The following is a 12,180-nucleotide window of genomic DNA, read 5'->3' as shown; positions in this document are numbered from 1 at the left end:
TATTGGTTAGATTCGTAAGCTAATCCCTCTCAAGTTATTTTTAGATCACTCTGGGCCTCAGAAATATCAAAAGTGTCTAGAAATAGCCAATCCTGTGAGGCAAATTTTAGTCATGTAGACAACACAAGGGCTTTCATAAACATTTTTGTCCTCCACAAAACACGTTTTAACACACTTTTGTAACATTGTCCATTAGAGGACTGGATACCATATCAAATATTTAACAATTAGACCCGTAGCCCTTGTGGGCTACAGTTCAATAGCCCATGAGGTGAGGCCGAATGGGCCATTAACTGGTGGCCCTTGAGGGCAAAAGGTCTAATTGTTTTAGTATCACCTAACTAGTCCAACAGAAAAGGCAATAATAAAGTTAGCAAATGCAAGTTGAAGAAATATTTATTTGGGAATAAATGAAAGAAAGCGTCACACTCGATTGCGCCAATTTCGCTACTTGAGCACTATAACTAATAGTCCTCTAGTAGCGTAGCCAATTAAAATGCAGGATTTGCATTAGTCCACTAGTTGGGTGATACTAAATTGATTTAGCCAAGCCTAAAAGCGGAACTCCTGGTCCAGGTTGTTCAAGACCCAATTAAGCCCAACCAGGATAAGCAAGAATTTTCATTTGAGTTTTGTAACTTTGCAGTGAGGTTTTCTGTATACTGTTTGGCAATCTGTTTTGAGTTTGAACAATCTCAAAATACACACAAAAAAACAGTGAAAAACATTTGTCTGTAAGAAAATTTATACTTTGGTTAACTTTTAATCGTGGGTTAGCGTTAACTGGTTTCTGAGCAACCCAGCCCTGTTTGCAACAAGTTAAACTGACATGAGCCCGTGATCCAATAGAAAACCAGCACTTGGTCAGCAGTCAACTTCAAAAAACACCTGACCTTGACGAGCTCTAAGCTTATGCCCTCGATATGGTCGCATGACACTGGTTAGCGGATACTTTGTTTTGACAGGTGTCAATTGACCATAACATGGATATTCAATATCAAAGGAGGACGCTATAAATCAAGACTGCATGCCTCTTTCAACCTATTAAGGTGGTGTGGTACCCTCAATATGGACCAAAAAGTTTGTTTAAATATGGTGAAGAAAGATCAATTGTGTGCTATTGCACTCAAGAAGAGAAATTAAATTTCTAGAGTTTTACTCAAAATGGTTGCTATGGAAACCAGTCACAGCCTTTTGAAGTAGTGTTTTAGAGTATTGACACCAACACTTCCTGCTCTTTTACAAAATAAGAATTGACTGTCAAATAAGCATATCATGAAAGTTTCTGTTTTGTTCTGTGATATGAACCTAAGTTTTGACACTTAACTCTTATTTTCAGTGCTTTTTACAGCTTTATTTGGAAATAACCTTATTTTTTACAACACCCAGTGGACAAATCATCTCATGTCACGTGACAGACCTTAAAATGTTACGATTTTTTTGGTTTATATCATCACGACACTATTGGTCTTTGATGAGCCCAAGATTCAGAAATTCTACTTAAAAACCTTGCAAAGTAGAAATGTTGGCACGAAGTCAGTCAGTACAAAAGTAAACTTTTGAGAAAAATGTACTTTAAGTTTTTTACACGAAGTATTAAGCATTTAACGAGCCACAAATAGTGGGGGGGGGGGGGGGTGCAGATTGGATCTCGGGGGAGGGGGTGCAATGGTTGTTCCATTTTGTAAAAAGTTACCGCAGTCGTGGGAAATATTCCTTGTCATAAGGGAAATGAATGAGACTGTGATGGCAATTTGAGGCAAAGCTTTTCACAAATAATTATACCAATCGAGTTGTGCATGTCTTAAAAGTTTTTTCTAAATAGTTTCGTTCATATAAGTTAAAAATAATCTATATTTTTGGTCACGTTCTTATAGTAAACAGTCGTTGCTATGGCCGTTGCTACGTGAAAAAACTTATACCACTGTGTACTTTCCTTAAATTTCACACTCATCTGGAAGGAAATTCGGCATGATCGCTTCAAAATGTTTTTGACAAGTCCTCAAGGGTCTTAAGTCTTGTATTTCCAAGAAATTGAATTTTTCATGAACATCGCCATATTTTAGGGTACCATACCACCTTAACTGGAGTGAGGCCGCCATCTTGGGCAACTCCGCCGTCGTGCGTACGCGACCACGAGCAATACCGCTAGCCATGATAACCATGAGAAAATCGAGTCATGGGTTTCCTTTTGTTTATGGTGCTCCGCTTGGCCGCCGGAGCTCCGCCATAATGCCTCGTTTTTGCAAATTCTACGTTTACAGACAAAGACACAATTTGGCTGCCTGTTTTTTTTTTTGTAGGCTAGAATTTGGAGAGGGTTGGTAAGAGAGGCGAGCGAGATGCAGCTAACTGCCTGTTCAATTTTGGCCGTCACATGACTGTTTTCAGTTTAAAATATGTTACTTTAAATGGTGAACGGTTTATATAGTGAGTTTGGTGAAACCTTTTTCTCTGCCAACATTATAAAGACACTTTTTGAGTGGTTTTTCATTTGAGTGTTGTACAACCACAACCGAAGTAATCACACTGGCCAGTAACAAAGGACGAAGCATATACGCGCAAAGCGCGGGGAAGGGGGTGAAGGGGGGGAGGGGGGAGGGCGCAACCCCTGCATCCCTGCACCCTCTCCCCAGATCCGTCCCTGTGTACGTATCGCTGTATTATGCTTTGAGGGAGTTTAACAACGACCCTGTTGCTACTGGTGAATGAACACTGGAAAGGAAATAGACTTCTACAGGTCTTTGCCTGTTGCATACAAGATAGTAAAGAGCGGCTTAAATGAAAAGAGATATGGCAAGATGGGTATAATTTACTGTCAGCCAGGTTTAATGTCCTTCCTTAAAAGGCCTTTTCACTTCTAATTTGGTTTAAAAGGGAGAAAAAAAGAAGATTGTGCGAAAAAACACCAATGGAGTCCAACATAAATATGAAGAAGAAGAAGAAGAAGAAGAAGAAGAAGAAGAAGAGGGAAAAAAAACAACCGGAGTCCCCCTGCGGGGGCTGAACGCCATGCCCTTTCGAACCGAAGCTCGAAAATGTAACCACGGGGCTACTGGGGGACTCCTTGAACTGGGCAGCAAATTTAACGGTACCTATATACACATGAAATGTAGTTTTTATTGAAAACCCAAATTTGCTTTGGAATACGTGCTGTGAAAATTATGAAAGATCTTGCTTAAGTTATGGAGTATTTTTGAAATCCATTATGAAATCTTTCCCAAATGAAAAAGAAAAAAAAAAGAAAAATGACCTTCCAAGTAAGATCAGTACTTTTGCAGATCTTTGCCTATTGGATACAAGCTAATAAAGGGCGGCTTAAATGAAAAGAGACATGACAAGACGGGTATAATTTACTGTCAGCCAGGTGTGATTTCCTTCCGTAAAAGGTCTTTTCGCACCTAATTTGGTCAAAAAGGGTCAAAAAAAGAAGATTGTACAAAAAAACATCAATGTAGTCCAACAAAAATATGAAAAGAAAAATGCGGAGTCCCTCTGTGGAGGGCTGAACGTCAGGCCCTTCCGAACCGAAGCTCGAAAATGTAACCACTGGGCTATTGGGTTGCAAATTTAACGATACCTATATGCACACGAAATGTAGTTTTTACTGACAGCCCAAACTTGATTTGGAATATGTGGTATGAAAATTATGAAAGACCTCGCTTAAGTTATAGAGTTTTTTTGAAATCCATTATGAAATCTTTCCCAAATGGAAAAAAAATGACCTCCCAAGTAAGATCAGTACTTTTGCAGGTCTTTGCCTATTGGAAACAAGCTAATAAAGAGCGGCTTAAATGAAAAGAAATATGGCAAGATGGGTATAATTTACTGTCAGCCAGGTTTGATGTCCTTCCTTAAAAGGTCTTTTCACACCTAATTTGATTTAAAAGGGTCGAAAAAAAAGAGACTGTAGGAAAAAACATCAGTATAGTGCAACAAAAATCCCTCTGCGGGGACTGAACGCCAGGCCCTTTCGAACCAAAGCTCGGATATGTAACCACGGGGCTACAGGGGAACTCCTTGAACTGGGTAGCAAATTTAACGGTACCTACATGCACATGAAATCCATTATGAAATCTTTCCGAAATGAAAAAAATTACCTAATAAAGAGCGGCTTAAATCAAGCAATAGTTTTCATTTAGCAAAATACAGAGAGAAACACGGACTTCATAGCCTTCAGCATAAGTAAAAAAATTCTGAATAAATTTCGGAAGCAGCGTTCCTGTTACTAACCTTTATTCCATTCGCAAAACTTTGTAATGGTAATAGGACTGAGTGGAGTCCAATTCGATCTGTTATCATAAGAGTGATAACAAAATCGGACGACCGCGCAGCGGGAGTCCGATTTGTTTATCACGAGTATGATTACAGACCGAATTGGACGACACGAAGTCTTATTACTAATTAATCATGAAAATTATAATTTCCGAGAAAAGAGATCATAGCCAAGTTATGAAAGAGAGGGAAAATTTACATTAAAATACCTACAAAGGAGATGTAAACATTCTGAGGCCGCCGCGCCTCCTACCGGCAATTAAGACGGGTTAGCATTGTAGAAGAAACAATACGGTGAATAAGTCATCTGGATACTCCACTTGATGTGAGAAAAGTTACTTTCCCTTTCAAAATTGGTTAAAACTATAAAACAGTATCAACATTTTTTCAAACGTTAATATTTTTAACAACTTTCTCCACGAGCCTGATTTTGATGTATGTATTTTACCACGAGACCTACTGATCTACACAGAAAAACAGTGAGAAAAATTGTTTATTTTCAATTTCCGCACGCTCCGTGCACGAAGTCAATACTATCCTTGCATCTCATGAGAAGAGTAAGGTCGACTATTTAATCACATTGGTAACACCTTTCTTGAATATAATCACCCTGACAACAGGGAAAAAAATTCAAGTTCAAAGTATACCTTCAAGTCAGTCTTTGTTTCCAGAATATTATTTCTCAAACTCATGAATAATGAATCAAGTTTAGACAAAGGAAGTTTATTTCACCGTTTTCTCCTTAGTTTTAGTTTCGATTGAGAAGATATATCAAACACTCAAGACCGTGTTTGACCACATTTCCAGACACCTCGAAGTTCGTCGAAAATACTCCGCTGCGCGTCGTATTTTCAACTCTCTTCTCGGTGTTTTTTAATTGGAAATGTGGTCAAACTCATGAAGGTCCCCCAAAATAGAAATGACGTGATACGTTGAGGTTCGCGTCACAGCTTTTTCTCGGAAAGCGATTGGGAGAGTACTGATGGGACTTCCCCTTTCATAGATCCTCGACTTACATGCAAATTCTCCTTGTCTCTTCGAATATCGAGTGGAATTATGTAGCTGTGCAGTAGGTAAGAGAAAAACATCGCTGTATTCAATCCTATTCTCAGGATTATCGTAAACGAAAGGCTTTTCTATCTATGAGAACTCCAAGAAACTCTGGCTTGTACTCAGATGAGCACAAACTTATAGATATGTCTGGAAAATTTTGATCAGATAAACAAAGGACTCATATTCGGTGGAGACATCTTTGGCTTGTGGCAAACGTCTCCAGCACGTAAGTCTCTTCGAGCAAAGGCTGAAATCAAAGAGGTATTACCATAACGTAAACATGACGAATCAAGAAACGTGGAGAGGGATGAGATTCCCATGCGGCCCCGCTGAAGACATATCAAACCAAAGCACAGACCACGGACAGCCATCTTGTAGCGATGAGAATGGCTCGTTAATTACGTGTGTTGCTGCAGATTCTGCATGGGGTATCGCTGAAGCAACTATTGACACCGTCGCAAACACTATACACATGACTCTATCTAACTTCAATGCTGTTGCAGTCGGCAAGTCAAACACCGAACAAGCTTCGAAACCGGTCGAAAACCATCGACAGCCTTCTGACGAAGCACAACTCCGTACTCGGGCTGATTCGGGTGAAATCCTAAAAGCTTGGGTGGACCGTCCACTGCCTCTTATCAAGATACAAGGATTCCTAAAAGGAATTCAGTGTGAGAAGATCTTGTCAAGACTTGAGAGTCGCCAAGACAATGCAAAGTTTGAAGACCATGAACGCGATGTCACAGCGCGTATGCAAAGTTTCGCGGACGGAAAACATCCCGACATGTCTTTAGCGTTGAAAATAGAGCAAGCAGTGGCTTTTTCGTACCAAAAAGAATTCACGAAAAGCAAGAGCATGTTTACTTCAGTTATAATATCAGTCAAAAACCAGACGTGTCAAGTTACAAATCCGAACATATTAATGGCTAGAGCCTACTTTTTGAGAGTGGCTGACCCTATGGAAAGACCTCGAAGATTAATGGCTAAGTTCTTTGAATATCTCAGGCGCAGCGAATTTCTGCTGCAAATGCACGACTCACCAGAAGACTGGGCTGAGCTCTACCAGACCTATGGTTGCCTTTGGCTGGATTACATGAGCCTGATACCGGATAACAGGTGTGCCCACAACACTGCACGGGATAACGCGAAACTTTGTTTTGAGAAAGCTATCACTTTCAGCCAACAGGATCCTCGATATAGAGTTCAGATTAAAAGGCAAATGTACGCATACATCAAACTTGCAACAATACTCCTACAGTGCTGTTCAAATGCCGCGCGAATTCAAGAGAAAACCATTCCATCCTGCGACATCGAACGAGCTAAGAAACACCTTGACAAAGTTGAGTTCGAACTTGGCAAATATATCCCCATGGGTACATGGATACAGCTCTTGAAGACTCGATCGGATCAGTTCTATCGTCAAGGGTCATACAACCTGGCCAAAGAGACAGTCGAGGAGGCTTACAGGCTCGCGTCCTTGCACAAATTTGACACCGAATTAAACACTTTACGAGGGATGATGGAGTTGTTTGAGAAGAAACTTCATTCTCACCTAGTTTTCACCGAAGAACTCGAACTTTCAAGCAGCGAAGCCGCGTGCAGTGCCAGTGGGTCGAATTCAGAATAGAGACGTATATAAATTCGAACATGCGAAGATGAAAAACGCGTATATCTGTATAGCTGAAAGTTACATCAATGTTCAATCTGACGTCATGAAATTTTCATATCAGAAAAAGGAATAGAAACTGTGTTTTAGTAAGAAAGCTGCATTTCATCAAGCCTGAACTTTTGTTTTACAATTTAATTGTGAAACCGGAAGTACAAAGTACAAGGGCACGATGTAAACTTCCCTTTTAGGGAGCGGGTCAACCTAGCACTCGCACTTTTCTTCTCTTTTTTTCTTCGGCCTTAGCACAAGGCATCAGACACATTTCATCGCACGCAGTATAACTTAAGAGGGATTATCTCGGTTAGAAGGCCTATATGGGGGATTCACTCTCTTACCTTGATAATCTCTCCATTACTGAGAATACGAAAATGGTCTATTCCCAAGACCCCAGAAAATCTTAGACTTTGTCCTTTCTGTCATTTGAATGAAGTTGAAAATAAATTGCATTTTATACTCTCCTGTCACCTTTACGATAATTTACGCTTGAAATTTTTTGAAGACATAAATAGAAAATACAATCATTTTGATGTTTTAGATGATAGATTTTTCAATAATGTTGACCCGTATATTTGTAGACTTACAGCCGCCTATATTCATTCATACATGGATTAGACAGAATTCTATTACTTAATCAATTAAATTATTGTGATTTAGTTACATTTTTGTTTTTTATCTATTTTTTTTAGCTGTATTATTATTATGAACATCATTTTTTTTATTTGTTTTAGGTAATACCATGTACTCATATGGGAATACTAAAATAAATGGTCGTTGTCGCTGTTGTTGTTGGGTTACCCTGGCAGGCGGGTTAACTTTTTCCCTTGTAAACACACCATGTAGGGTTAACCCGGCTACCCAGACCATTTGGGTGATGTAGCAGCTCTCGTAAGGTCTCACATGAATGACTTGCTACACTTTGAGAGAACAATAGAACAAACAACAGAAACAATGCCCCTAGCCCTAAATCAATAACAGCTGCCAACAATGAAGAGAATTACAAGCTTACGAGAGCTGCTACACTTCTGGACCATTTGAGTGTAACCGCGCATTAAGTTGTCCCGGGTTGTAGGGTTACCCTATCTATTGCCCAGCAGCTAGGGTTACCCGCTAGCTAGGGTAACCCTCCCTCCTTGTAAACAGGTCCTTAAGCCTGGTTCTGATATGCCGCCGATAGGGCTAGGGTTAGGGCCTGGAACACCGTTACGGCATATGTGAACTTAATCGCCGAATCATAATCTGTCCTGGGCATTGGCCTGCGGCTTGCCTGCGAAATTGAGCTGAGTTCAACTTCGCAGGCAAACCGGCGGTTGTCGGCGATTGTCGGCGATAAAATTATTTTATGTGAACATCATCTGCGGACGCAACGTACTCCAGTACGACGATTCGGTCCATATTTACAGGTGGAATGGTTGAAAATTGCGCCAATTCGATTTGCATTTCGCGCCAATTTGAGTACATCGGTGATCCATCGCAGATGCGCCGGGGACCCGCTGGAACAGATCGCCGACGTCGCAGCTGGGTCGGCGGGATATGAGAACCAGGCTTTAAACTTTACGAAGTTTTCCGTTCAAAACAGCATATTGACAACGCAGGGCAACTTGGCTTGAATCCGTCACGCAAGGCTAAGGATTGATTTGTTTTTCTTTTTTTTTTTTTTTGTGATATTTAAGAATATCCTCGGCATGGAAATAGTGTCATGTCCAATGACTCACATGACGGCTTTTTGACGGAGATTTAAATCACATATGTAAAGGGACTTCCCCTTTCGGATGCGAGATAAATATTGTTAAAAAGGCTCGAATTACTAATAAATTGCGTTGATATTATGCCTCTGAAGCTTTTTTCGCACCGATTCCATCGATGGAAAATTCATTTGTCGACTACAACTCCTAGAACCTGTCGCCCGCACTCGAATCAGGACAACCTTTAAAAAGATTCTCGTGGACGTTGTTAAATCATACACGAAAGAAGCAGCCAAAACAAGAGCAAAAACGTGAAACTGGGGAGGCAGGACCGTCAAAACAACATCGTCGAAGAACCACGAAACCATGACAGAAATGGCATCTTGCCTCGCTGAAGATCTCCCTAAAGACAACACACACCATGGACAGCCATCTTCTTACGATGGGAAAGGCTTGTCACCGAAGTTTCTTCCTAATGCACCGATTATCGCTCGAGCAAAATTTGAGACGGTCGCAAACACTTTGAACGTAACACTCGCAGACTGTAGCATCATTCTAGTGAGCCAGTCACACACACAGCAAGCCACCAGCAATCACTACTGCGACAGAGACAGGCTTCAGGGCGAGAATGGTCCAAAAGAACCCTACTCTGACGATCGTAGTGATCGACAAAAGGGAGTGAGAGAAAAAGTCGAATTTCACCTGCAGGTTTTCAACAAAGGCGAGGTTAGATCAGACAGCGGTCCAAAGGGAGCAGATTGCACCCAAACTCAGACAGCAAATGGGCTAGTGGACTGCCAAGTTCAGCCTTTGAGCGAAACAAAAGAAAGAGAACACACTAACCCGGGTGAAACAAGTGTTGCCCGTGTTGAACTACCGATGGCCTCAATCAAGGTACAAGGTGATTTTAGTGGAAAGCATAGAGAGGGCGAGCGACTCCTCAAAACGCTCGAGCTTTGTCAAGACAACGGAATGTTTGTCCAACACAAGCGCCTTGCCATGGAGAAAATTCATTACTATGAAGATACAAAAAATGCTGACATGGTTCTAATCTTGAAAATAGAACAAGCAGTGGCCCTCTCGTACGAAAACAAATCCAAATCAGCGAAGAAAATACTTATTTCAGTCACGGAATCTGACCTAAATGGTCAAGCTCTATTTGGAGATGTCATATCGGCCAGAGCCTTCTATGTACTTGCGGCTCACATGAGGAGAGAAGAGAAGTACAGAAAATTCAAATTAACCCTGCTGTTTGAATATCTTCGACGCAGCGAACATCTCTTGCAGCAGTACGACTCACCAGAAGACTGGGCTGACCTGTACTACACCTATGGCTGCTTATGGTTGGATTACATGACCCTGATACCGGATGACACGAGAAATGCTCGCGCTCGTTACGCCACGCGGGATAACGCGAGATGCTCTTTTGAGAAAGCTCTCTCTTTCAGTCAACGAGATCACCGATTGAGAGTTCGGATTAAAAGGGAAAGGTACGCTCACATTAAACTTGCAACGATACTTCTAGACTGCTGTTCAACTGCCGCGCGGATTCAAGAGAAAACCATTCCACCCTGCGACATCAAACAAGCTCGAGAACACCTGGATATTGTTCACTTCAAACTTGGTGACGGTCTCCCCATAAGTACGTGGATCCAGCTCTTAAAAACTCGATCGGATCAGTTTTACCGTCAAGGGTCATACAACCTGGCCAAAGAGACAGTCGAGGAGGCTTTCAAACTCGCTTCCTTGAACAAATTTGACACCGAATTAAACACTCTACGAGGGATGATGGAGTTGTTTGAGAAGAAACTTCATTCTCACCTAGTTTTCACCGAAGAACTCGAACTTTCAAGCAGCGAAGCCGCCTACAGTGCCAGTGGGTCGAATTCAGGATAAAAGGCGGATTTTATGGAACTTCTCCGGAGATGAACAATGTGTACATTTAGACAATAAACCTAACAGGAGAAGTCTGCGCCAAAAAATTAAAATATTCCATAGATACAAATTTATCGCATAAACCTCGACTAAGATCCCTTTCAGAAGGGTTTCAATGGGGTGATGGCTTTTACGACTAACGGTTAAAATTTTGGTCTTTTTACGGCTAACGGTTAATATCATTTCATTATTGTCACCAGAAATTTTTTTTACCGTTAACTTCTTCTAACGACTATCGGTTAAAATTTTTCAATTTTTATGCCTAACCGCTTGATTTTTTGGCCGATTTACGGTTATCGGTTAACCCAACTGGACCGTCTTTCAGCCCGTGACTCGTTTTTTAATCCTGATAATCAGGAGCCATATATAATCGGATAATTCAATAAGAACCGACGAAGAAATTTTGTGAGCACATAACAAACTAAATGTGAAATTTTGAATGTTTTAAGCCCAAATTTGTTGTTAGTACAAATAATATTTACTCTGACGTTATGCAATTTTCGTAAAAGATAAACGATTATAGAAAAGATGAGCGTTGCATTTACTTAAGGGTGAAACTATTGGTGGATGAAGAGTTTGAACCAGATTAACATTACTTAAGTTTACCTTCGGTTCATTGCTTGACTTAAAGTGCACCTAACCCCAAATTTTTTTTTCGCATTTGGGCGAATGTGGTTGGATTCGCGACTATGCCCTTTCTAAGTCGCGCTTGTTACGCCACAGCGGTTAGGGAGTCTGAGGCAGCGCTGGATGATGACGTCTCCCCAGGAACCAAACACTATGGCGCCTCAATCAGCTCTCTGTCTTTGCTCGAAACGAGAAAATGGAAAACAAAACCAATCGTTCCAATAATAACCAGGATACCGAGCGACCGGTGGCCAATTTTGGCGTTAATAGCAAATTGATTCGATTATCTCTTTACTCCAAAATGAAAGTAGCACGGTTGGGAAGGGAAACTGTAAATACGTGGAATCATAAATGAAATAAAATAAAATTGCTCGTATATCCTTAAATTGGAGAAATTTATGCCTTGAAACTGTCACTTCATAGATCGACCAGTATAAACAATTTTTAAGCACTCAATCTGTGAAACCGAAAGTACAAAGAACAAAACCACCATATGAAGGGACGTTCCCTTCTAGACTTTTTAAGTCTTTTGTTTCGAGGCTCAGCTTTCATGTAAATACAGAAATAACATTATAAGTTCAACGTTGTGAGGCGCCTTGTTCTACTGACGGACAAAAAGGTCACTGCATTCAAGTTTAGATGGGGGGCAAGTGTATTTTCGTATATCCGGTTTTTTTGTGCTCTGTGAATCGTGAGTTGATAAAAAACTGTTCCGTGAATCATGATTGAAGTGTATTCCTTGAGGCGTGAAATGCAAAAGTCCTTGGCTGTGAATCGTGAATAGATAAGAAATAAATCGTGAATGTCTAAAGTTGAGTTCGTAGCTGAATTTCACTGGATTGTGATCAGATTTTTTCCGTGGCCTTAGTGATTCGTGAATCGAAAATTTACCATCGTGACTTCGTGACGAGACCCCCCTTGCTCCCCCCCCCCTCAGTT

At 40.8% G+C, this 12,180-nt stretch overlaps 2 protein-coding genes across 2 annotated transcripts; both read left to right on the top strand.

The window, feature by feature from the left end:
* The first annotated feature begins 5,006 nt into the window (after window positions 1-5,006).
* On the top strand, window positions 5,007-7,776 carry LOC149118539 (uncharacterized). Its single transcript, XM_089297527.1, has one exon. It carries the CDS (start codon window positions 5,609-5,611, stop codon window positions 6,953-6,955), a length of 1,347 nt encoding a protein of 448 aa, XP_089153653.1. The 5' UTR covers window positions 5,007-5,608; the 3' UTR covers window positions 6,956-7,776.
* A 134-nt stretch (window positions 7,777-7,910) lies between these two features.
* Window positions 7,911-11,627, top strand: LOC149118538 (uncharacterized). Its single transcript, XM_089297519.1, has one exon. It carries the CDS (start codon window positions 9,046-9,048, stop codon window positions 10,573-10,575), a length of 1,530 nt encoding a protein of 509 aa, XP_089153645.1. The 5' UTR covers window positions 7,911-9,045; the 3' UTR covers window positions 10,576-11,627.
* Window positions 11,628-12,180: the final 553 nt, after the last annotated feature.

This window comes from Orbicella faveolata, unplaced genomic scaffold (genome assembly GCF_042242905.1).
Source record: "Orbicella faveolata isolate gen_17 unplaced genomic scaffold, um_ofav_v1 contig_1, whole genome shotgun sequence".
NCBI lineage: Eukaryota > Metazoa > Cnidaria > Anthozoa > Scleractinia > Merulinidae > Orbicella > Orbicella faveolata.
The sequence above is the reverse complement of the archived record's forward strand: the minus strand, read 5'-3'. Positions and strand labels throughout refer to the sequence as shown.